The sequence below is a fragment of the Varroa jacobsoni genome, unplaced genomic scaffold, assembly GCF_002532875.2.
Source record: "Varroa jacobsoni isolate VJ856 unplaced genomic scaffold, vjacob_1.0 scaffold_918, whole genome shotgun sequence".
NCBI lineage: Eukaryota > Metazoa > Arthropoda > Arachnida > Mesostigmata > Varroidae > Varroa > Varroa jacobsoni.
The window spans coordinates 118,318-145,972 of NW_019213820.1; the positions used below are offsets into that span (position 1 = coordinate 118,318).

The following is a 27,655-nucleotide window of genomic DNA, read 5'->3' on the forward strand; positions in this document are numbered from 1 at the left end:
ACAATCTAGAAATGAAAAGGCAAAACAAAATATGGGGAAGATGAAATAAAACAAACAACAGTTTAAGTACATCTTGGTCTTAAACCCTTATATATATATATAATACACTACTTTTTAAGCGGTGCTGTTGTTTACGAGCTTTTTCGTTATGTGTGCAAATATATCAGGCGATATTTTTGACCCGGCTCTGCTGAGCAACCCTGCTTTCGTGATTATCTGCTTATCAAATCTCATCGGCATGATGGGGTTCAACATACCCTTTGTATTCATCGCTGACGCTGCTGTCACAATGGCTAAAGTGGACAAGGAAGCCGCTTCACTACTCGTCTCTTGTATAGGTGAGCCGTTCTCGTACCAAGGATGCATGCTATTATTAGTTTAAATCACCAAGTACAATCAAAACATTCTCAGAAACTAGGCTACAGGATCTTCAAGAAAATTACCGGGGTAGAGAATGCGTTCTAGGTTACGTTTGATGAATACTCACCCAGCGAAGACGGTCTTTCTGTGCCTGAAGGCTTGCGCGCCGAATTCGTTGTTGACAGTCCGTGTAATGCTGATGCATATCGTCGTCAATGGCTTTAAACCTGAGATGCTAATAAATTTAAAGCCATTGACGACGGTTCAAAAAGCGATGATTCGAATTCTACATCGCTAGGCGGAACTGATGAATTGGAGCACCTCATTTAGGACACTGATTTTTTTGGGACATTTAGAACACACAATTACGACCTTTTCGAAGAGAAATACCGTATTGTAGATGGAAATCTCATAATGTTTCCTCTGGGTTACGACAATCCCAAAAAACAATAAATTGCTAAGTAATTCACGATGTGATCATGATCGAAAACGACTTTTGACCCGTGGAGAATAGCTAAATGCTTTATGTCCAAGCTTGGCACTATGCTAGGTAACAACCAATTCTACATCACTGTTGATTTGCTACTGAAAGCTGCAATGGGCCAGTTGCCGCGAAATGCGATATTAAACAATATGATCCATGAGATGAACTCCACGTACCTTTTGAAACCTGAAAAACTGGGTGAGAAGCTTTGTTGTTAGTGCTTTTTTAAGCAAACGTGGGCAAAAAATGTTTGTGTGGATTGATTATAATAGTGGCATCTCAATATCAATTGCTTGAGACTGAATACCTTGTATCAAAAAATATTATATTTATAATGCCAAAAAATAAGGTATGCCTAAAATAAAGCATACCTGCTGTTCAAAGTAAAATTGCTGACTGATTACCTTAGTCGACTTCGCTGTAGATCGAGATCAGTCTTTCACTACGTCTATTCTTGTTCTCGGGTGACGAAGGGGTTACTCCTCCTCCTCCCGACCGCAACGGAAATCTGGAACGGTTCTGACTGGTTCCTCGACCTCCATAATGTGAGTCTTAGGTACTTTTGCAATCTCCACCTAGTTGATGTGTGCACCCTCATAATAGATAATTCAATTTATCTTTGTCGTGCAGATATGTCCATTGAATATCTTAATTAGTGATTACCAGTTCGCCTATTTCAACGCTCAATCGCAGCATTTGACACCGCTATCAGTGGGATAGGAGGAAGTATTTTCCATGAAAGAAATGTCGAAACTCGGCTGCCAGCCGTTTTCATTCTTCCCTGCTAGCTCGTCCGTTGTTTGCCATGTGCGCACGTATGTTCGAGTCAACTTCGTTGCTGGAGTTAAATATGTAACTTCAATAGCTATTTTAGTAGCTAAGCCATGCTGATCTTTATATACAATAGAACACGCGGATACAAAATATTTGAGCGACTTAGTTACGTCCCCACGTATATACATGTATATGCGCCTTTTAGCTCTATCTAAAGCCTAGAACTTTACCTCACATCAAGTTCCTTATTCATTGTACCTTATCATACATACTTCCTCGCACTTTCATGCATGTGTTTAAATAGATATCCTATGGATACGTTAATTTTTTTTGACAACTGCGTTCCTTCTTATCACGACCATAACTAGCATTTCAGTATACGTTGGTCAAACCCTGTCGTTCAATTCAGATCTACTAGCTTGATTTCTGTTTATCTTTTTCTTCAATTCACTTTTAGCTTATAGGACGTCTCATTAATCTTAATCTATGCCTACGTGCATGACTGCATTATATACATTGTACGCAGCGCATAAGCTATCCGCTGTATTAGTAACATTTGTATGCTGCCTTCTGTATTCTAAAGGACCATAACTGCAATTTGCAGAGAATCGCTAACACCAGTATTTCCACTTGTGCGCACCTTTACACCCATTAACGCTAGTTAGAAATTTTTTTTGTATTTTCTTGTGATCCATATGTTATTGCAGCAGTCTCTCATCCGCTTGCTCTCTGATTGCACAGCGTTCAGTAATATCCTCGTGCATGGTATCTTCTGAGTAGCGCATTTTGCAAGTCTCATCACTTGTTTATTTTTAGAGATTCTCATGTAAGCTGGAATACACGACAAAAGACAAAAGAAGTACTATAGCCCGTATTATCTTTGCGTTTTGCTCTACAGTATTAGTAACTCAAGTCGGGTTCAGATCCGCTTTAATTCGTACTCTAGTATGGACGGATTAAGCAGACTGAATTTTCCCCGTCAGCATGCTGCGAAATATGACACTGCGTAAACCTGGGTTACGATGTTCAAGCTGTCCTCGCGATTTCAAAAAGCGTTGTTCGTAGTGTCGGACGTCACAGTCGTCCATGAATAACAAGACGAATAACGACATCATGCCTATGGCATTCACAGGTAAATCGGGCTTCTACAAACCTTCCCCCTTGTTGGGAGTTGCTTTAGTTCCTTCGCTGCTGCGATAGGTTATCATACTAATTCGGAAAACGTAGGAAAGCTTTTTTAGTTTATTTAGAGAATGCTCACAAAATCCAAGACGTACTTTATCTTCGAGCATTGAAGTGCCTTCATGAGACGATGATATGGTATTGTTATATGTATATATATATATATATTATATATAGCTCAGTGCACATCTTTCAATGTGTCACTCAACGGCTTGTGCATCTCTCTATAATCACATTAACCAAAAGCATCACCAAATTTCATGCGGCTTATTGTATTTAGAATGATACTCCGTGGGGTTAAATTAAAGCAGTTTATGTAAACCTGCTTTTACCTATCTGGAAGTGTCTCAATTGTCACTTAAGGATACTCCCATGCGTACGCAGTCCTTACTGTAGATTATGTACCGTTTCGATTTGGTTTAACAAATTCGCTATTTTTAAGACTTCTGTGCACTTTTACTTGTCTTGCATGTAATCGTGTCTGAAAAATTAAGCAGATTTGAGTACCCAATGGTAACGCTGTGCGGTTCAAGTGATTTTCAAACTTGGTTTGATATAGGCTTGTAAAGCTTTCTTTCTTATAATGGGCATCCTTTGGTTGTATCTCAGACAAATAGCAAATTGTTTTGTAGTTGATTTTGTTGTCGAATTGTTTTTCTAAATTTTACCGTTATTTCTTTTTGAAAACGAATCTCGTTGTTTCCCTTACTGTTATGTTATTTTCCTAACCAGTGTCCTTTTTTCTTTACCGTTATTAGCCCTTGGAAACCTTACTCTTATGTTATTTTCTTAATCAGTGTCCTTTTTTCTTTACCGTTATTAGCCCTTGGAAACAAGTGCTCTTTTTCTATGTACTTTTTCCTGTTTACTTCTTACACTTAGTCGCCACGTCACTGCACTTGATAAACAGCGACGAACTGGTGTGATCGTTTAACTCGGGCTTTACTTAACTGTGGAATTCATTAGCACTATAAAAAAAACATCGTTAATATCTTTGATACTGCGGTACAGTAAACTAATGTCTCTATATGCTTTACGGGTTTATTAAATTCAGTAACCTCATCCGAATCTCAATATAATCCTTACCATTTTTACATTTGTGAGTGTGCCCATTCAATGGTCTTTCTTGTATAGATTTACGAAAATATAGGTTTATATCGTCATTCGGACCTCTTGGCATCAATCGTTTTCAACTCAACGGAGTACTCCTATTAATAGATTTGTTGGTCTTTTTTAATATGCTGCATGCTGTATTGCTGTGCTTGTTTCTCAACTTGTTTCTTTGTCTTAATCTCGAACAGTTCGTTTCGCTGGTACACGGATCGTTTCAGTATTATTGCTGCCAACATCACGCATGCTATATCATTTTTGCGCACATTCTTCTGCCCTTCGGTCCTACTGGCCTGCTGTTCCTTTCATCTCCTCTGTCATACTAAGAATCACGCCCGGAATAGTAGCATCAGCTGTTATCGGAAAACTAACACATATTTAATAGTGCAGTACCCTAGCAGGATAAACCGGTGGCTCTTGGATTGCTACATTCTACTGACGTCGTCAAACAAATCCTTGTTGATACTTTAGGATGAGCCGGAAAAACGGTTGTTGCGAACGGCGTACGTAAACTGAGTTCTCTTAAGGTACCATTGCGAATCTGAATCGTCGGCGACATTGTCTTTGTCCTTCGCAGATTTTCGTTCTTCAGAAATCACGAAATGAAGAATCTTTATATGTTCCAAGTTCGGGATATGCGTAGATACTTTGATATATTCATTACGTAAAAGCTACACCATGATGGTTCTCAGAGCACAAGAAGCGGCCTTTTTTCGTTATTGTACGCTATAGCAGACAAATGCTGCCATTGTCGAAGCGTTCTCAGACTCACTTCCGAGTTCCTCTCTCTGTGTGGTACAGTACCTATAATTGGCGAATAGTTTAACAAGGACTTAAATAAGCTTATGGACAGTTGAAAACGTCAACGATTCGACCTGGTGCGAAAACACCGGGCGCAACTTCTACCATCCGAGATGGCTTATTTTACAACTCAAATCCGGTCAAGTTCCTAGTCTTCCTTCAGCGTATTAATTAAGTACAAAAAAGAATTCGCAGCGTGATATGCTGCAATTGCTGCCGCAAGAGGCCTTGAATGTTCTTAATTTTTTGTAAGATTCTGGACGATATAAAGTGCTAATTGTAGCTTTATTGTTGATTAGGCAGCCTATATCTAGCTTCCTGCAGTGCTTTAAACAGTCAAAAACCACTTATCATAATATAAATTTTTTATATCAGTTCGTTTCAATACCACACAGTACTCTTCACGTAGTTTAATAAGTCATATGAAGACGCTATTATGCCGAGGTATATTAGGGTTTCGGCTGCAATCTTGATGCATGGGAAAGGAGGAAAATTGAATTATAGATAGTAGTTGCTCTAGGATTCTTTGTTTATATTTTATTTGAAAAGCTAGGATATTATATACTCACGTTCTCATTCCGAACAAAACTTCTAGTTGAAATTAGTAGTGCTTTTCGAAGGGGAGGTGCACAGCAACGCAAAAGGATGCAACTGTACAGGATTAAACTACGTATAGAAATGTTTTTCTATTATGTTTACTTCAGAGGCATTTTATGGAGTCGATCACAATATTTTTGCATGTGTCAACTTATTTATAGACATCTGGATTTACAGGTTATAACCTCTAAGATATCAAATGTTTTACTGACTTTCAAATGATGAGACTTAGCGTAACTTAGCACGCTGTGAATGAAGCATGTTAGTGTGTATTGATAATGACATAAGCAGAGGTACACGTATTTTTATCAAAAAATACGCATATTTCTGCTCTCACCCGGAGCATGAACATTTAACCGAAATCTCATACTATTTTGAACATTATTAAGTATATGGTAGTTCAGATGTTGAGGACTTACATTTTCACTTACTAACACACAATATATATACAGAGTCAGCGGCTTGTAATGATAACACACCCTTAAAAAATTCGCGTTTTTGTTAAAGTGATGGGATGGCCTAATTTTCAGTCTAGTCACCAGTGACAGAAATTCCGAAGCGAAAAAAAGGCCTCAGGTTTGCCAAAAGATACATTGTGAACTAGTTTTGGAGAACTCAGTAGAAGCCAATCTTGTACTCGACACTGTCATTACAGTCGTTAGTTTACCTCAGTAACTCTAATTACTTAACGGTTAGCAAAAAAAAGTATGTTGCAACTTTTAAGAGAATTTCGACGATTATTAGCTTTCACCTTCGGGACACCAGACGTGGATTCAGTATGTAAGTAATTCAGAATCGAGTTTAGAATATATAGATTAGCATATCTGCTGGTAACCGTTCGAAAAAACTTAAAGCTGCCCCCAAGCAATTTGGTCGCACTATTAATATTACTTAAAAATGAAAATTAACCTATTGCCCCCAAATGTATGAAATAGGTTAGTCTGTACTGAATATCATTAGAGTATAAGCTACTTGGTACATGTCATTATACAAAAAAGTAGTAATACAATGTTGAAGATGTCTTCAGCCAGATCTCGTTGAAGCGAACTCTTTTTTATATCGATTCTGCTTGGATGTAAAACCTTTGAGCACGCTGATATAACTGTACCGCTCCATGCTGGAACTGTAAGACTGATCATTATTTCATTCGGTTGTGCATTCGGTACTTTCAGTATTTTCGAACACAACGGCAATGCTTATCATCGCCGAAATATCAAACACAACAGCACAAACACAAGGTTTAAAACAATTCGTAATTAGCACTAGTCGACAGCTGAGGGATGTCAAGAAGTATATTTCAGCTACCAAAAAGGGCTAACGACAAAGACTATAACCATGCCTGTTGGTACTATTAGCAATAGTCAGGTTGTTTTTTTATGTGGAATTGGTCCTCATGGAGATCGAAAATCTATGTTTGTTTGACTTAAATTGCTTCTGCTGCGCGTCCGTATGGATGACATTTATGCACGCAACAAGCTCACCAAAGTGGAGAGGCAAGCACTAGGTTGCGAAGAATTCATCTTCTAAATGGAAATAGGGCTGTTGTTGATAGGAACAGTGACCACACCTTTCCAGCAAAGTGCATTCCATCTGTTATACAACGCGATCTTTGCCTCCCTTTGACCAAATGGACGCATGATTTAAACAACTTGCCAAATGTATTCTCAAATACCATACCACATATTTTTCCCGTTAGGTGCGCCTGTAATTGAGCTCATTTAAATAATACAATCGACAATAGCAACAAACCGCGCAAAATCCAAGTCTGCGGTCGAACTCATTTGAGGGTGATGATTTTTCTACACCTCGTGAATCGTTAGGTGTTATATTTCAGAAGTGCGCACCGTTCCTCAGAGAACTCACTGATATACAGAGGACCGGTTCATAAATGACCAATAATACTGGCGTCGGAATGTGGGACATGCCAGTCAGCAAATGGCCGCGTGTCTGAACGAAGCGTGTCCACATCGAAGCATTCAGAAGCATAAATAACTTGGAAAACAGTCATCTTTAGGAGTAATTAAAAATGGAAATGGCAATAGCGGAGAGGCAGTCTCAAATGATTGTGCTTATCAAAGCTGACCTGAATGGTGGTTGAAATCCCTTGCCGGCTACCCTTCTAGGAAATGAGAAAGCTCGGTGTCTACCGAAGCGACAAATAGCCCTTTAATTTTTATTTAAAAAGCAAGAGAATCCTTCTGTAGTCCATAGAAAATTAATAAGCGCCTTTAAGTATATACTAACTCTTTACATAGTATGAATTTCAATTACTCTTGCACCAAAACGGAATAGGTGATTTAATAAACGACAAAGAAACAGCAACGGCAATATATGTTACTAAGGCTATATAGTGATGCTTCTCCACAGCTTAAACCGCGTCGGATGCGAAGGCACCGCTTAGATTACTAGATTACAGCTAGACGGCTAGATTCGGCTTTGAAAGACGCCGCTTGTACATATATACATATTTTGGCTACACCAACAGCTTTCGAGATAACTGGGGAAGTAGGCAAAATCCATATCAAATCTTTGCCAGAAAACTTGTCGGTATCGGCAAACTTGCTACTTGCCACAATTTTTAAGTAAACCGTTCTCCAGTTCAGAACTGTCCAAAAAATGTGCTAAGCATCCGTTTGATACCCATATTTGCAACATGATTTTCTCCTCAAATTATTAATGTATGTTTTGCCCCATTTCCCGTGATGTGGTTTTTCGTGATATCTATAACTACATCACCTGCGCATTTGGTAACCGCAATTGATCTGGCAAAGGCTTTTCACACTATCTCGCAGTATGTCTTTTTAGAAACGATTTCCTATTATTATTTTTCTTATGTTGCTGGCGGTTTATTCAGGTATTACTTAATCAACCGCTTTTCAACTGTTTATCAACAGTGCGGTTTTGAAGGATTATGGATTAGAACGTGAGGTTCCACGAAGTTCAGTTTAGGCCCTTTTGTATTTATCCTTTATACTACTATACTGCCTCTCCACATTGCGCCTCGTGAAAGTAAACTGCACGTCATTTATTTTGCTGATGATCTCACTCAAGACAAATTTGCAAATCGTCTTTTAAAGATGACACCTATGAGACACTAGTGTAATTTGGGACACTAAACTTTTTTGGTATTTAAATATGGTATCAAAGATGCAGCATGATGGCATTTGGATTATCTTTGGATTACCAAGGTCGCTCGCGCGTCAAGCCATTTCAATGAATACGAAATTTTTATTGTTTTGCAGCAAAATACACTTCAAGTCTGTTGTTACCTACATAAATAAATGTATACATTTGCCACAAACCAAACTGCATAAATCTGCACCGCTGCCAGCTTTTTAGAATCTTCTTAGAAGTTCTCCAGGACGCTGCCAGTTGCCAAAATAAATACTTTTAGAGCTTCCTACCTTCCTATATACTCTCCATAGCAAACTTTCTAGGAACAATTGCCAGGATTTATTAGGATTTATTATTTACTAAGACGTTTATTTTGTTGTTGCTATATACTAGTTATGTTGAATGAGACTCTAATTTAACTTATGGTTGGTCTCAGTCTCTTCAAACTTATATGGCTTTGAGGCTTGTATTTTATATATATATATTTCATAGTTGAAAGGTTAAGCCAAAATTGAAACTACTTTTTTTTACTAAACTAAATATGCGTCGTTTTGATCTGCTATTTTTGTTAGAAACACCATAGTGCCATCACTGTGAAATTTCTCGCGAAAAAATGTGGTAAATGATTTTTCGTCCCTCTATTGGAACTAAATTAACACAATTAATAGAGTTTTGCAGAGGCTAAAATAGATGATTGTCTAATAGTACCATTCCGTAAACGCAATAAAATTTCTCATCCAAGTTTTCTTAGTTTTTGTCGGGTAGCCAAGAATGTATATGGTCTGATTCATTCATTGTCATAATGAAAAACGACGCCTTTTTGGCTAGTTTTGGCCGATTTTTTTTGCCATGGCTTGTTCTGTTTTTGTTAATTGTTGACAATAGAAAATGTTTTGGGAAGTGGCAGTAACTTATGACACAGAGTTGCTTTCCTATTTTATTAAACACGTAAGGTCATCTTTTTTTGCGGTAGTCTGGGCTATGCCACAGACTGCGAAATACATTTTTTTATTTGCACATTATTGTCCATAATGATCCACTTTTGAAAATGACTCAATTCCGCGCTTTTTTCGTAAACGATGGAACGATCGAGTAAATACTTGATGTCAGTTCGTGTGGCACCCAAACATCGAGCTTTTTCTTCGTTTGAATAGCTTAAAACTATTTGGTGGTAGACATTTAGTTCCTTATTATGCCTGCTCACGTATTAGTTTTCCTAAACTTTTCGTAATGATTTGGTCAATTTTTCTGGTCAACCACTACGAGGGGCACTTTTTAGGGGAACGAAAACAACAGAATCATCTTTGGACCGTGTCTTCTGATAATGCATTTCGACCATAAATTACACTTTTTATGCACCTTCATATCGTAAAATTTTAAATAAAGTAAAAAAACCTTCGTAAACTCTACAAATCTTTGCTTTTTTGGATATTTTTATTTGCTACCAGGAGGGGTAATACCTATTTCACATTTTTATTAAGAAAATTTGCTTACCAGATAAAAAACGGGTTTGTACAAAAAAGATGTGTACTGAGATTAAAAAAATGAGGACAAAGATTGATTTGCAATTGAAGCAACAAGTTCTTCAATTTGCCATCTACATTTTGTTTATGTCAGACAATTGTCATTCCTTATCGTAAACGTACTTTTTTTCTACCTTGTGCCTTGTTTGTTGAATGTAACCAAACTCCAAAATCCTCTGATTGTGCATATTTCCAGGTATCACAAATATGTTGGGTCGCTTGCTATTCGGCCGAATCTCGGATTCTCCTCACGTGAACTCGCTTACGGTGAACAACGTGACCTTGGCTATATCGGGAATTGCAGTTGCAATTACACCGCTAGCACTGGTGATAGGCGGGTATACTGCGGCAATGACCGTATGTGCCTTGTTTGGTTTCATGGGTAGGTATAAAAAAATACAGATATTATTTTATTTTCATACGTGAAAACCAGAACGACAGTATAATCAGACCCAGAGTAGGTGTTGTAATCCAGAATTGCATAAAACGCGGATGTGATCAGTGGAGTAAATCCCGTAAAACACACTAAGAACTATTGATTTCCACATAGGTACTTTGCCGACCTGCTGATCTTGTTTGTATGATTACGTTATCTATTAACTTCGATGGTTTGTGATAGAACCTGTGTTCTGGTTTGGCAGGCTGTGTTTTGGGAAAGAAAACAGCCGCAGTTGTTCACGATAAATATAAAGCAAGACAACACTGGTGCATAATAGGAAAAGAATCAGATTCAAGAGACTGATAGATCTCACCAGATTATCTCTATGAGAGACGTTGAAAAGGTTATAAAGTGTTGTGACGATTAGGTCTACTTAATCAATACCATATCGTCTATTCAATACAAACGTAACCTAAAGTATTGTCAAATATGATTAAGATGCGTTATACATTCGTAAGATTGTAAGATTTATATGTTTGTTTTCTTCTGAACCCTTGCAGTTGCTGCATATATTCTACTGACATCAATCATACTGGTGGATCTGCTCGGCCTTGAGCGTTTAACCAATGCCTTTGGACTTCTATGTTTAGTACGAGGCTGTGCCTGTATCCTTGGCATTCCATTTGCTGGTATGTATGAAGAATCTAATATAATGTTATATTTATTTTTCGTTTTAAACATGAATGCTATTAGGAATAAGAAAAAGGTTGGTTAAATAAACAGAATGACGATAAACAGACTTAAAGGATTAAAAATTATCATGGTAAATGCTCAATGTGGAGCGATGGTTTATTTTTGTACTCGGTTTCTTGTCAACAAGAAGACAAAACAACTTTTTCTTACAAGAGATACATCTCGGTGCAGTGATATTAAATTTTATATAAATCGATTGCGCAAATGTATGCTTTTTGCCATAGTACCCATATATATCGATATATATATATAATTAACAGTACGTACTTTTAATCTTAAAATCTTTTAATCTTGAAGTAACGCATTTTCACAAATTGTTTATTATCTATTCGATTAAAAAAACTGGCAAAACTATGCCTAAGCTACTTGTTTTACTATTCAAACACATTTTAAGGTATCCTGTATGACCTCACCGGGTCATACCAGTGTCCATTCATTGTATCTGGTATTATGCTGGCTGCATCCGGTGCTATCGCTGCTACCGTTCCATACGTTAGAAATCCCCATAAGGTAAATAGTTTCGTATATACTATTAAAAATATATAGAAAATATAAATTAAAAAAAAACTGTTATTATACGATATATATAGCCTTCTTAAGCAAGTGCGCTCATCCGACGCATTCATAACTTGAAACTTTTCTACTTGGTACTGTAAAAGTGATAGTATATGCGTGTCTATTCAAGACGGAGTACTCGTTTTGATTATCTCGGGCTTCTATGTAAATCACGCGATTTGAAGGCGGAATAGTTACTGTATTAATTGTCTGTTACCCTAACAACTGAATTAATTTATTTGGGTCAGATTACAAGCATCCCAGACAACAGTGACTGATCTCTTTGGTCTAGTCTTCCCTCGTATTATTTACCACAATTATGTTATGGATATATAGCAATTTATCCAAAATAATAACCGCCTTTTACCGTTCTAAATATGATCCTCATTTAAATTTGTTGATTTACTTGAGGATGGTTGTAAACGATAGAAAAGAAACTTTGCCTTGTTTACTCCACTTCCTCCTCGATACAACTTTAAAATGAGCATTCTTAATATACGCATAGACCTCATGCGTAATCACGATCGACGTCCTCTACCACATTTCCGCACCCGTAGTTCAATACGAAAAAAAAAAAGTTGCATTCAAACGTTTGCCTGTATCTGTGGTACTGAACGATGCTTCTTTTCAATAAAAAAGAAAGTGGGCCGAATCTACCCTTGTAGTTTAAGAAAGCATTAGTTTCCCCGTAAATCCTCTTTGACCAGTTATTCGGTGTTTCCGTAATAATTAAACCACCTAGCTTTGGTAATAAATTTCCTGTTTGTGTGCGATGCTGCACGGTGCATGCTTTTAAAGTATAAGGCTTGATGTGGTTAATTCTATCAAACTATTCTTAGGTTGCCTAAGATGACCTAAATTTCATTTGATACAACTGAGAACTTTAAATAGTGCTCTTGTAGCTGTCAAACAGCAACGATATTTTGTTTTTCCCCAAGTTCTTCGAGAACAGCTGTCTTCGAGGTTAACGGCGAGGCACACAAAGCCATCGATGTAAAGGATTGTGAAACTATATGACATCGAATTGATATAGGCTATTTCGTTTTGTCTAACAAAAGCGCGCTTTTTTTAAACGTAAAATTCGGAAGACTTAGTCTTTTTGAAATATGTACGGCTCAGATTTCTCATAAAATACATTTTTCCGTAGTGCAATTCATACAATGTTAATATGTCAAAAAATAATGAAATAATATACTAGTTTTGGGGCATAAAGCCTTATGGAAATGTACATACACTGATATGTCAAACTAATCTAAGCCATCCTGCTCGTTGTACCACATATTGCTGTCAATGTATGGTTGCTTTTAAAAGAATTTTCGACAACCGTAACGAAAGACGCCCACACATGTCGGATAATAACGATCATGGATTAATTGTGGATAATCCCTTGCATCAGAATCATGAATAACTTCACAAGCTATAGTAGAATATAGTTGGCTTCAAAGGTTGATGTGGATATTATTGTACTTTTACTTTGCTTCTCGAAGAAACACGAATACTGTATTCGCCAGTTTTTGAACCATTCTAATATTGACTTTACACTGCATAGATGTGGTAGATGAGCTGTAAATAACAAAAAAAATTAAAAAATAGAGCAACGTCTTTTCTAGCTGTGATCACAGCCAATTTTCAGTAAACCAGCATTTTTTCTCTAATTTCTCCCTATGTATTTAACAACAGCCTATATATGCCCAACATGTAAGCCATATTGTGATGTTGCATGAGCCAATAATGTAGGCGATTCCATTTATTAATTTTTCAAAAATTATTTAATTTTTGTTTTTAAACATGCTGCTTGATAAAGGAGTATCATCGGTATACACTGATGTATCCTGAATACCTGGATTTTTTTCAAAAGCATAATTATTTAAAGTCGAAGTACGCAGTATTAGCCATGACCTTCTGCCATTTGCAGGTCAGACAGCGAACTAAACAAAGTTTAACTCGCTGCTGCGGAGTCTTGTGCACGAACATATATAATGTTTCGAAATGTAATTTTGGCAATACGTTGAGATTAAAATAATTTTCCAATTAAGAAGTTGTTGAGATTTGGAAAAAGATGGCTACCTATAGTTGACAGTACACTTCAGCCACAATCGACAAATTAGGACTTACGAAGCTATAGCGAATAACCCCTGCACAAAACTACCAGAGAGAGACCATAAGCTTTACTGCTGCATATTTGCCTCAGGACGATGTCATTGAATATCCCTGATTGATCTGCCCATCAGCGATAATCGTAGAAAGTCACTTTCTTTTTATCACAAGTTACAACTCAATGAGTCACCGAATCTTTCTTCGTCATCTTCTTTAACCGAATACAAGGTTCATAAGGAGAGTTGTCTTTGTAGTTCCAAATGAGAACACTAGTGGGAAGTTCATCACTACCAACATTCTCTGTTCCTCTTAAGAAAGTAGGCGACTTGTTGATGCAAGAAATATCCTTTCTGCGCTTTACAACGGTCAATCCCATAAACAAATTTTTTTAAATGTTTCTTAGCTTATGTTTTTAGAGAACTAATACAAAATGTAATTGCTCTGCAATTTCTAAACGAATACGGATGTAACATTTATGATCACCGAAACACTGGAAGTACATTAAGCCATACAAGTTCGAAAAAAGCAGTCACTTCTTGCCCACACTCCTCGCATGTATAATCAGTTATCTAATCTATTTTTTAGGGTCATTTAAAGCATGTTATTTGAGATTCGAAACTTGAATAAGGTTGATATAACGAATAACTGAATAATTGATCCTCAGAAGAGCTGCTACATTGTTTTAGGCTTGTCAAAATGAAATTTACCGACGGTATATTTATATATGACAGCCGTCTCAAACTATAATTGTTTATGTACCTTAGTCCGTCCACTGCCCACAATAGATAATTTTTACTTATCCACACTGTCACCGATACCTCTCAGTCTAAACTTCACACTAATTATTTTCTTAGATAATACCACCTCCTCCGGAGGAATTCATGTCGCCACTTGAAGAAATTCCCGAAGAGGAATCATTCACCGAGGACGAAAGTTCTCCTGAAAACACCAGGCGTCGTATCCCACACGACCTAGAGGATTCTGTTGCGGAAGAGGAGCGAACTTCGCTTGTAGAAGATGACGAAGATGATTTACCGATGACTATTAATTGCGATCCACGACCAGAAGCTAGTAGTAGCCACCAAGAACCATCTGGACAAGAAGAACTACGAAAGCAGGTATGCTAAGTGTGAGAACGCAAAAGTTTTGTTACCAATAAAGTAGGATACTAAACTCTATTATGTGGTCCTCTACATACCTTGAAATTTAAAGTAGCTGTTTGAGGGGCCGGCCTAAAGTGGATGGCTAATGCGCATTCTTTAGAGTGCGTTGCTATGGTGACTATCAATGAACACAAAACATCCAGTCAAGCTGGTTAAATCCTAGCGTCGAAAATTATTAGTTGAAAAACATACGAAAGAATAAATACCAGGAATTATCAATACAAAGGAAAAGCACACATTACGCTAATAGCTATTTGGTGGCTGCTATAGAGCTTCATAGGTCTGATGGAGAAAGCCCAGATAAGTCCAGCAAGACTCAGCATCGTATAGCATCAAAGACTCCTGTCTTTGATGCTATACTAAAGATGTAATTAAGCGGAGTGTGTATAATTTTTTTTGTAAATAGCTTGCTAGCCCTATCGTCCGGGTTTACAAGGTTTTAATAAGAAGGCAAAATATATGTGAATAAGCTTCAGTACTGCTCTGTATTTCTCAAGGAGATTTACATAATTTTTTTAAATCGATGAATAGAGATGTCTAAGCGGCAGAGGACTGATCCGATCGGCTAACTGACACACAGTATTGTTTGTCTTCGGGTATCAGTTTTTTTCAAATAATATTTAATTATAACAATAGTAAAAATATATGTTGTTAAAGGGTCCGGTTGAAGTAATGAAGCATGAAATTTTACTAATTGGTCGGGAAATTTGAATCTAAGTTGCTAGAACGGTGTAGAAGGTAACGGTGTTAGACTACGATTAAAAATGTTACACTTGAAAGAAATCTTGAAAATGACATGTGAGCAAGTTCTGCATTAACGAAAATTCCGAAATGTCTGGTATGGAAATGGAGGAATGCCTTTATTCGCAAAACATACAAACAAGCAATGTCAATTTGTCTCAAAAAATCTCTATTTTTTTGTGTTAATATAATTGTAGGTTTCACCAGATCTACTCTTGGTTATGTTTCATAAGGTTTTTTTCTGCATTTAGCCTTTATTCCATATCGAACGGAGGACTGCATCTGAATGGTTAAGTTTTAATCTTTTTTAGAACTGTATATTTAAATATAGGAAACCTGTTCTATGAAGATTATTGAAAAATTTTGTAGTAAAATTATTGTATAGTCGCTCGAAAAATTGAACAAGTGAAATTTATTTAACCAAATATTTCACAGAGTGCATCACAAACTGATATGGCCATACGCATACACCAACTATAATCAAGGTTACAAGATTATTGCCTTAGGCCCGAACTCGAGAAACTTGTATTCTTCAAAACCAAAATGAAACTCTTATATCAAGTGATTTTGTAAATCTGTAGGAGTCTTCGAAACAAGAAAAAAAATGATAACATCCTAAAACGGCATCCTCAACTAACGAGTTAGCTCAAATAATGATAATATATAGCGCTTATCTACGATTTGACAACGCAAATCACCAATAAACGAACTTCTTATAAAAAATGCGAAATATATGTGAATTGTACTGTATAAAGAAGAATTACTAGACTTTAGAAAATCATTTTAATCAGACTTATTGTTGATTTACTGCAATACCTATGAAACCGCTTTTTGTTGCAACAGAGGTAACTCTGATATTAGGTCATAAATTTCTGGACCTAAGAAGATTTATTGTGCATTATGCTATAGATTTCACGGTGGGAAGTTCTACAAGTATTTTCGAGGTGAGATCAGTTCTACTATATCTTAAAGTTGTTTTCTGACCATCTCGCGTGCCAGGTCGTTGTAATCCTACACAGTTGATCCATGATGTAGCTAAGACCTTGTGTAATCAAGTCGTACAAGTAATAGTTTGATTTAGTGATGCAGGCGCCTTTATCAGTACACCTCATTCTCAGGTTTACCGCGCTAATTTCACAGCAGACACTTTGTTCTTGTCTGTAATGCAGAATCTGATTTGTCAGAGCCGTATCTTCTTTGCTTCCAGGTATAACCTGTTCGTTGCTAAAAAAGATTGCTACCATTCGTTTTTCGCGTTTTCTTCAGCACAGTGATTGATGTGAGCAAATGTGTCTTGTTCTAAAGCTATTGCATCTTACCGCCGCTACCCTAGTTGGTATAGTTAGTGGTTTACCAGCGGAGCCATTTATCGATAAAATTTCACTCTCTACGCATTACTATTTTCAGAAAAATTCGAGTTGTTTTGTATGTTCTCCGAAGTATAGTTTCAACTGTTTTTCTTATGCTTTGCGGACTTTTTCTGCGGCTTATTTCGCCAGTAAATTACGTCCATGTAATTTCGTTACGCTTTACGCACTTGACCTTGTGTGACCTTTCGTTCACAGTGCTACGTTTTAGCACCCATTCTACACCTCCGTACACGTATCATTAAGCAACCCAAGTTATCACATTAACAAATAAGTTATTAAAACATTTCGAAGGACCTATCTGGTTTAAAGTTGGTAATCTAACGTTTTAATGGGAATTCCTAAGGCTACGTCGTTGGTTATCGCGAAATTGGAACCAACAAAGACACCGAAACGCTCAAGTAGTATATTTCTCATTGAAACTTATACACGTACAGGTGCTTTTTTACACACATATTCAACCAAATAGACCAATGCAACATCAGTTAGATTAAGAAAGTTACAAAAATATCTATTAATAATTAACTTTGGTTTTGATTAGTAATGTTTTCTTTATCTAATAAGATGCCTACGTAATATGCTATGTGGACGCCTCCTAACGAACGTTAAGGACTAAACAAGCTTCTATGTAAAATTCATAAACAATGACATTATCAAATTGCTTACATAATATATTACCTATATTACTAGTTATCCTAGTTGTTGGTAACATTATAGCCAAATTAATCAATTCTTCTTAACTTGTTAGGAATGCGCCCTCTTGGAGATCCGGTCGACCGTAAAGCATTCTGAGGATCACGTCAATCGAGACCAGGATTGTACCTATTAAGACTGACGGATAAATAATGAAAAGGGAATTAATCTTGAAACCTAAAGACAAGCACTACAAATGATCTATAGATCACAAACTTAAGTTACTTATTAACCGTACCGTGTGAAGCAGTTATATCAAAAATAAGGTTTAACTCATGCCACATGAGTGGTCAAGTTTATTAGCAAGCGATTAGCAGCAGAGGAAAGCCGAAGTTGATAAGGGGACCATCAATGGACGAGACAATGGCTGTGTTACAACAAAGACATTTAGATCGTTGATATTTCTGAACTTGACGAGAAATTATTGTGTTTGCTTGATTAAGTCTGGAAATCTACTTTGTGTAAGACTTTATGATAGTTTGAATTGTTTTCATGTAGAGTAGAGAAACCTTATAATTGCACAACGCACCTTTTATATGATACTATAAAAGTATCACAGAAAAACAAATGTTTCATTTATCAAGTTAAATGTACTTGTTTATGTCTTTGTTAAAGAATAATAGGTTTTCAGGCAAGTATGTGAACACCTTTTCGATATTGTTTTCCATTCAAACATATCTTTAATATGCATGTAGAGTGAATTGGTACTAGTAAGCTAATGTTAAATGATTGGTGAGCAAACAACTATAAATGCAGACAAACAGATGTACCATAGATCGTAATAAAATTATGTCGGTAAAACAGTGGCTAGCTGCAGCTAATCATATTTGGAGCTCTATTTTCGTTGATCGCTCACCTTTATACGTAGAAAATCGTGATCAAATTTAACTTCATGTGGGGGCTGGCCAAAGTTCGTCCGCCTGGAAGGTGACATTTGCGCATATTTCATATGTATATTATTATATCTCTTCAAATGCATGTTGAGACTGAACAGGTATAAAAAAAAAGGTTCCTCTGTGAATTTCTGATTCAAACTGTGCGCTTCAAAATTCACTAAGGCCCGATCCGGCTATAGCCTTTAGTCGGGATAGATACTGATCGATTTGACTAGAGATTCTCCAACAGACTTCTAAAACGGCATGGTAACAATTTGATATAGCAACCGGCCAGGACCGCATGTTCATGGTTACCATAGCAAAGCATTCAAAGAGATGTGCATTACTCATTTAAACCAAATTGCCCATGTTTCATCATGTTGGTACTATTAAACAGTTTTAATTCAATATAGTTTTATTTAGAGAAATATATTCTGTATACATTAAATGTAACTAAAAAAATATAGCAGTTAGTGCACCTGCCTTTCGATTTCAACGTTGCAAATATACCCGAACAAATTTCAGTTAAATTTACATAACAGCATGGCCTTTAATCTTTGACTTGAAAAATGCCATTTTTCAGTGATATTAAGTCCATCGGCTATAACCGATCCAGAGCGCTCAAGTATATACACCATGTCTTCCCGTACTTGTTTTTTAATGTTGTTAAATTTCAAACTATCCGATTCTGAATTATTTAGTTGACACAAAACGAGTAAAATCCGTATGCACCGAAAGGTTTACCGAGTAGCGCTGCAAAGTTTGATAAAAAAAAATGACTATTCCTCGAATTTGCTGCATTCTGTAGTCCAACATAAACTGAACATTGTGAAAACGTCATCTCTTTATAGTCTCTATTCCGTTATGTGAGATTTCTCTGACTTTTTTTTTGTTTTATTTACTTTTCTATTAGTCTTTCAGAAGGGGCGATCCTTTAAGTTAATGAAAATATATATACGGAAGAATATAACAGGCTGCTGAATTTAGACTCATACTACTTCAAAGGTTAGTCACTGAGAATCCACCGGGGCATCCTTGACAATTAAATGCGCTGAGATTTTCATTAATTATGTATGCCGTGGAAATTTCACAAGTTTGACAAATTAACAACTTCGAAATTTAGTTCGTCATTTGAGTAGTGTAACTCCATTTACTTTTCGTTGCAGTATATTGGTTTTTGGCTATTGCCTTTAACTATGGTTAACTTAATCTGCACCTTTGGTAAACTTAGGAAATCTAAAATGAAGGACAAACTTACAAAAACTTAGCGCACATAAGCCGTCATCGACAGGACAGAAAAGCCAAATACAGTTGCCTTTTTTGGCTGATTAAATGTAAGATTAAATTTACCTAGATTTGGCATACTATGTAAGCTCAACATTTGTATCTGCATAAATCAAACAATGCAGCGATTCTATGAAAAAATATGAGCCAAAAACTACTGCGATATATTTTAGATACCCTAAATTTGGAGGCACGCTTTTAACTTTGAAAAAAAGCTAAGCATATGCACATCTTCTTTAAATTAATGGATCGCTCTTTCAGATATGTCATCAAAATTTTAACCAAACGCGGAAGCACCTTTGGTCGATTTAAAGCACTTATATTTCTATATAAGCCCGCATCAATTCAACCAAAGAGAATCTATTTATACAAATAACGGAGAAAACCTTGTAGTAATTACTTAATGTTATCCAATATTGTACGCAAACCGTGATATCTAGCTGAGCAAATAAATACTAATGTTGAAGTTTTCGTCAGTGCAAAAACAATCATTCGCGTAGTGATGCACACGATTAGTTTTAAAATAAATTATTTTGTTATTTTTACAAATCGTCTTTTTATTTTTACATTCTGTTTGAACGAACATGTAACAGGTTTTGTTTAAAATTTTTTAAAGTTTAAAAAACATATGAATACGACTACCCGTGGCAGGTTATGCTCTGTGAATTTCACCTGCAGCGACATGGCCTGAAGGCAGGAGAGGGCGTAAATTGAATAATCGGGCTTTAGTAATTACAGTACCTAATTCTAGGAAATAAACGTATTATCATACTTATTACAGCTTTGTTCCAAAACTCTTGCATTTAAGATTTTTGAAACAATTAGGATCTAATCATTACATTTTGTATCAAAATCTTTAATTGCAAACAGGCTGAACTTTGATTTGGCTTCTGTTAGGTTATCCTACAAGTTCGTTTCAGAATTTCACCTTATTTTGAATGAAGAGAGTTATTGACCCGACCAATTTTAATGAATGATATATTTAATATTATAAATGATGACCCTAGCCCATCTTACAGGAAGTTTTTCAGTGTTATTCTTTCAAAGGTATTTTTTATAAAATAGTTCATTCGGTTTTTGCACTTTTAAAAGATATAAAATTTCTTCTATTAAGGAAGTTTCTCTAAGAAAAAAGTAATAATCGAAAGGAGCATGGCCGGAACTATAAACTAGTTGAGGTAAAACATCTTAATCAATTTTCGACAATGTTTGGCAAGTCACTAGAAAAGTATGAACCTGGACGTCGTCACAATGAAACATGGCTTTTCGTCTTTTAGCCCTAATCGAATGTATTGTCTTAAACGATCGAGCTGTTCTTACTACTTAACTGTGGTAACAGTCTCGTTGTTCGAAACATTCATGAAGAGTTCAGTTGATGATTAGTCAGATTATAAGGAATCTAGATGTCTCCTTGATTGATATAAAAATTGTTTGTTAGATATCTTTGAAGACGTAGTTTGGATGCTTCTTTTTTGTGCAGCTTGGTTCATGCTGAAATCACCACTTGGAAACTAAACGAACGATCTTTTGGTCCTCTATCTATATTGGGTTCATGTATTCCACAAATATATTCTCTAAGCCTTCTCTAAGCATAAATCTTTAAAACCGACCTTAAATATTTTTTTAGGAATTCCTTTTTTGAACTTGTGACTGAAGTTGACTGAAATGTACAATTATATCCACAAAGATTCCAGAAATCGGAAGACAGCCCTACATAGACAATAAATAACTGCTTCTCATTCTCTACCCAACTTTAGTTATGGTGCCAAAATGTAAACCGGTTTAAAGTTGGATGCGAACCTAGGGGAAAACTTAATTTCATTTTTGACGGTGAAAGTGCGTAAAAAGTTTTTTTTTTCCAATTTGTCGGAACGCACTATATGTTGTATTTTCAGTTGCGCCTTTTGCTTCTCAAATTAAAATGTACACGAATAAATGAACTATAATCGATTCCGAAAAAGCCAATTATTATGACGAAGTGCAATATAGACATCGGTGGGTTGGGCTTCACTACTGGCCAACGAAAACATTTTGTATAGTTGTTTCAGTTATATTTTCTTATATTACGCTAAATTTAAAGGTTTGTCTTACTTGCCAGTCTTATATGTGATTTTAGCTTATTCGAGAATTAAAAAACCGTACACACGCTGTATATGAGTGCCTAGGACTTAGACGTCACCAAGCGACATTTTCGACTTTAGATTCTAGAGGAAAAATCTAGACCAAGAAAGATGACGTTATGGACTGCAAATGTTGCATAGTCTTGATTGCGCAACCTTTATTTTTAAAATTCGCTAGTTCTCCTTTCTGCATGTCTTACCTACCAATAGCTTAAAATCATAGCTCAAAAGCAAGTCTATTCGTCTGTTCGGTCAAGTCATCGCCGCCACTAGTAGCCAATTAAGGTCCACGCCCCAGGTATGTTAAAGTGACAAGGGAAATAGTGAGTCTGTGAGCCCAATGCAAAGATTTTAATCGACAATTTGTATTACCTGTATACCAACGTTCAAGAGAGGTGCAATCCACAGGACCCGGGTGCTATAATCAAGTCGCCATGCAAGCATCAACCAGGTGATCCGAACTGATGACGGTCAGAATTACATAGCCTAAAACGAAGATCCTATTTGATAGTGAGAAATATGCGAAGCATTCAGCAGAATCGTGTAACATCTCCGGTGTGTACACAGAAATCCGAAACCCTAATAATGGACAAACCACTGATCTGGGCCCCGTTAGGAAGCTTTTTATCGACCTACTTGCAGGTCTTACGGTAAGTTTGGACAACCCAAGAGAGAAAAACGTTAATAAGTTTAAAATACAAATTTTGCCTAAAGCACGAACAACGTAAACTAACTCGAATAACGGCGTATCTATCTTGGCTATATATCAACTACAAGAAAGACTGGTGGGGCATCACTTCTAAAGGTTCGGCGGACAGAGGGCCGTCCATCAGTCCCAACTTTTCACAGAGCACTTTCCGATATGTTTTCTTGTAGTACCCTTGTCAATAGCTTTAATTATCCAAGTCTACATATGAAGCCCACACCGAATCATTATTATTATTAATTAATCAACTTTCTAATTCAGTTCAGAGCGTTTAGCACTTTGATAGGGCGTTGTACCACGTTTATTTTGATTTAAAAAGATCTAGTTATTCGTGTGATTCTAAGGTAGTAAAAGGTAATTAATCTTAATAGTAATATTATTTCTGATCCACTGTTATCCTCATCTGCGTTTTAATTACTGTTTCAGAATCATACAGTACTAGTAATAATTATATTAATAGATAATATTTATAAATGCCAATTGTAGCACCTAGGTTCTACATAAAAATTTTGAACTGTAGTATATGGCTCCAACTTGACACAAAGGTCAAGTTTGGGTCAAAACGAAGACATTAGCTATCTACAATTCGCCTCGTACGATTCCTTTAGTGTACGTTAAGTTGAAGCATAAGCATTATAACAGCTGTTTTTTCATACGCTTCCTTTCTTTGTATACCACCTGCTTACTTTTCTTTTTAAAAATGCCGTAAACTCATTATGCTTTCAATGTGCAGTGAATAAAATTTTAGATTGAGTTATACGTAAACATCATGTCTGAGATGACTGCTCAAAGGTAACTTCGAAGATTTAATATTAGCATCTCGAGTTAAAAAATGAGCCCCGCTTCAATCGGCCGCTCGAGGCGATGGGAACGATATTCTAAAAAAGCTGTAAGGACCTCATACATCGGGACGATTTCGACACAAACAAGACCGTTAATGAGAATTTATATGTATAATCCAAATGCGTAGTTTGAACGGGACTATCTAACATAAAAGACCCAACAAAACTAAGCCATTGTTCTCCATGACGGTGCCAGACAAAGGTCGTAGCTTAAAACGACATTTTTCGCACCCACACTATTTTCCAGACCTCACATTAATGGCTTACTACTTTGTACAAATTAATGTAAATTCTAAAAGTACATACGCCAATAAACAAGTCGTCAAAAACCGGCTGGACAAGCTCTTCAACACAGACAAAGTTTCTAGGCCGATGGAAAAATATATCAGTTTAAAGTCGGAAGAAGGACGTGAAGAGCGACGGCAAATGGATATAATTTAATTCCTTGAAAAACAGGAATCATAATCATAACATTTTGGAACGCTTTTCTTGTTAAATGAAATGTTGTTATTACTTATTTTCCGGTCCAACACAAATTGATTGTCGTAAATAGCGCAAGGGTCTCGTATGCCTATATTAGGAGCTCTGTTTGTTCACTAGCCCATCCACAGCCCAAGGGGCATCACATGATACGATGAAATTTAATATAAAATGGGATCGCAATACAGTTGTTTTTCCATGTGACACCACATTAAGTTCCACTTATATCTATAAGCCCGAGTTTCTGGGTTATCTGAATTTAATGGGACTGAAAATAAAGACGTTCGTCCAGCACACAGTGACCAATACCTTCAGACATTAGATTGTTAATGTTCTTATATCGATATTCAGATTCCCTAGTGTCTTCAGCGAATACTCCCGTGAGTGCTTAAGGCTTGGAGAAGTCATCCAAAGCCAGCCATTTTAAATTAAAAAAAAAAACTTTTCACAAAGCATAGTGTTTGCCTGATAAGTCCTAGGTGCCTTTTGCAGAGGTTGCTTGCCGCAATTAGATCACCTAAAGACGGGAACGCGATCTTGCCACTCATAGCCTCCATAAACCTTATTACCTCTCTACAGAGCATAAGCATGAAATTACTGAGCCTTATTGTTGATACTTTCGGTTACAGCGTTAAAAGTACTAAAAGCAACTGCTGGGCTCATAGTTTCCAGATGCGAGCCCAAATATCAAATAAAATCTGTCTTTTACTTCTGGTCAACGAGCGGTTGTATCCGTGGTAAACGAAAACGAAACGTGCATCTGGTTTATATATATCATACTAAAGGTATTAGACAGCGGCTTTGTCTTACCCAACGATTTAAAAGTGTCCGACTGGGCTGATTTTTTGTGGATTGTTAGAGTTTTCCGGGAAGACCTAGATGGAAGACGGAGCGGACTGGATGAATACTTTTTTTGGGGGGCAGTTTGCTTTTTTATCTCATAAAGTGTAATGGTAATTTAAATAAACATACTATTTTTGGCGATTAGCTCGGCTACGGTTGAAAATTTATCAGCTTGTCCTTTAAAGTTTTCTTTTATTTTTTCTTAACATAGTTGCACAAGATAGGCGCGACATCTACTTAGTAACTTTTTTTTTACATTTTTGCGATTTAACCGCTAAGTGACAATTTTTACCAAAATCGTTTATATCTCAATCAGTTTTTTTCCTAGTCTGCAAAGATTCTTTCGGCAGGGAAAACAATTTTTTTCCACTTATAGGGGAAGCGTGATGTTAGTTTAGTTAATTCGTAAATATAGTTGATAAAACCTAAATCACTTTGTAGAATATGATTAATATCTTTATATCTGAATGAATACTTTTTCCGGGTGAACGAATTGACACTGAAATGAGAAGTCAGGATAAGTCTAACAGGGTATTGAGGTTATACCGCTGATTCGAATGGAGAGCGGGAATAACTGCAGAAAAACACAACATTGTGTGTCACTAACGTCGTGTACGCGGTTGCACGTTCATTTTATACGTACAGGCTATGTGGCCCTATATTGGCAGTTTTGAAATAAAGCTTAATTATTTAAACATCATGATGTACGTCATGCATAATCGGATTAATTTCAATAAAGTAAAGAGGTTACCACAACATCCTAGTTGTGGAGCGAAATCATTATCGCAAGGTAATTAATCACTGTTGGAAGAGAATAATAGAATAACTGCATCAGACTGACGGAGTCTCTAATAACAAGAAAGAACTTAACCAGATCAAAGAAGTATAATCATTCGTTCAGAGGCAATATAATAATAATAATAATAAGAGGAAATAATATACAGGGTTTTAGGAGTAATGCAATTGCTTAGCATAGGAATTAGCTGTAATACGAATCAAATATTGGAATAGTTAATGAGATACCGTAGTACTAGTAGGATTGAAACATTTCTCTGCAAGCTCAAGTTCGAATATGTGTGATTAAAAATCATCGAGGGTGGGCCGTTTAGGTTAGAGTGTTCTCAATATGTAGGGTGATGCTAAAAAAATTCTTTACACAGCAGATAATTGCAATGGAGTAGATGTCGCTAATAGATTAACAGAATCAGAAAGTTAGAATCGCTGTAACGGGATACCAGCAACAGCATAACTAAGCTGGTGCTGCATGAATTGCGACGAACGAATCACTGGAGGATATTGCAATTGTAATCTTTGAGTAGGTATGGAGCAAAATTACTTCTTTTTGCTACGAGTACGGGGTCCACTTCTGACATCGTATTTTTTTGTTCGGAATTGCGTATAAGGAAGAGTCGTAAAAGCTGGTGTGAGGTACGTCTTAGTAAGTTTTTGTCAAAAGCTGTGTCAAAGAATATTTATTTGTACGAACTGGAAGCTCTCACTAAGCTGAATCGAAATGCTACACATATTCCTGTACTACAACCTCAGTTTCAAGACCACAATACCATTGACTAAGTAGCAGCCAAAGAGTAGCGGAATAGGTGACAGGGTAAATGTTGGTATATACTGTAGTTTAAGCAAGGCTGGCTTTCGTGAATCAGATTGTTGGATCAATGCAAGGCACGGATTCGCTTAGTGTATACCATTACTTGCATATTAGGAATAAAGCACCATTATTCTTTTTAACAGTACCAGGTATGCGAATGGCTGTTGGGAAAATCGAACCAAATCGTGACTGTCATCTTACTGATATGATGCGTAACGCCTTTCTCTATGATAAGGAGAGTCTACACAACTTCAACACCACTCGGCTCGCTCTGATATTATTTCAGCAATTCGAACAGTCTAGCTTAACCTCGTCTGTTTACAGTCCCAACTTTCTGTGATCTACTAGATTTTTACCCTTTTAATATCACCTAGCCACTGAGAGCGTCATCAGGAGGCATTAGTGACTTTACATAGTTATGTATGAGCTCGTCCACACAGCCGGTTGGTTACTAAGCTCTGCCGAACAGGCGCATTACTCGTTCCGATCCTTTTGCAGTTATAGGCACAATTGACCTTAGCTTAAACATCACCTGTCGTAAAAATGTGCTTTATTGCCACTTTATGATGAGTTTCGTTCTTGACATCGTCAGTATCCAAGCCGAGTGACACAGCTATCGCTTCCCTGCTAAAAACGTAATGATCAATCGATTCGTTTCTGCCTTGCACAGAACTGTGCAATTAGTTCTTGAGCATTTCTGTTCTCCACTTCAAATCAATACGCATTTTTTTCTTTCACAGGAATCTGCTCAGCAACCTCAGTTTCGTATGCGGCACCGGCGAGGGCTACATTACTCACTCTTCCCATAAAACTTACAAGTTCAGAAAATGTTTTGCGAAGTTCGATGCCTGGTAGCCATTCCGTAGTCGAAATGGCAACGCTTTTCGCGCTTACCATCTTGCTCACATCACACTTTCGTTTAACCAACCATTCATTACTTTCACTCAGCCGTTTGTCAGAACATTGTCCTAACTGAACGTTGACATTTACCAGATTTTGAATTGTCAGCTAAAGCCTGAGGACTAATTACATACCTGCATAGATGATACAAAATAATTGGGTTTCTTGTGAGATATGAACCTCTATTACTGTACAAGGACTGCATTATAGTGACAACAAGAAATAACTCTCAACTACAGGCATGTCTGAGTTCCTTTTTATAGACGACGTTGGCGAGAAAGTAAACAGTCGAGGTAAACACGACATTTT

The 27,655-nt window shown here is 36.7% G+C and overlaps 2 protein-coding genes across 5 annotated transcripts in view; one reads left to right on the plus strand and one right to left on the minus strand.

Moving 5' to 3' along the window:
* The window catches only part of LOC111264957 (uncharacterized), a 99,033-nt gene extending 78,632 nt beyond the window's left edge, over positions 1-20,401 (plus strand). The window contains exons 11-16 of the mRNA XM_086970262.1: positions 168-338; positions 10,142-10,327; positions 10,885-11,013; positions 11,472-11,587; positions 14,584-14,847; positions 17,749-20,401. Coding sequence (XP_086826388.1) covers positions 168-338; positions 10,142-10,327; positions 10,885-11,013; positions 11,472-11,587; positions 14,584-14,847; positions 17,749-17,829 — 947 coding nt within the window. The 3' untranslated portion in view covers positions 17,830-20,401. The remainder of the gene's footprint in view (positions 1-167; positions 339-10,141; positions 10,328-10,884; positions 11,014-11,471; positions 11,588-14,583; positions 14,848-17,748) is intronic.
* LOC111264962 (uncharacterized) overlaps positions 18,579-27,655 on the minus strand; it is a 90,035-nt gene continuing 80,958 nt past the window's right edge. For all 4 annotated transcript variants that reach the window (XM_022841249.2, XM_022841250.2, XM_022841251.2 and 1 more), the window contains one exon: positions 18,579-18,613. The gene's annotated coding sequence lies outside the window, so the exon portion shown is untranslated. The remainder of the gene's footprint in view (positions 18,614-27,655) is intronic.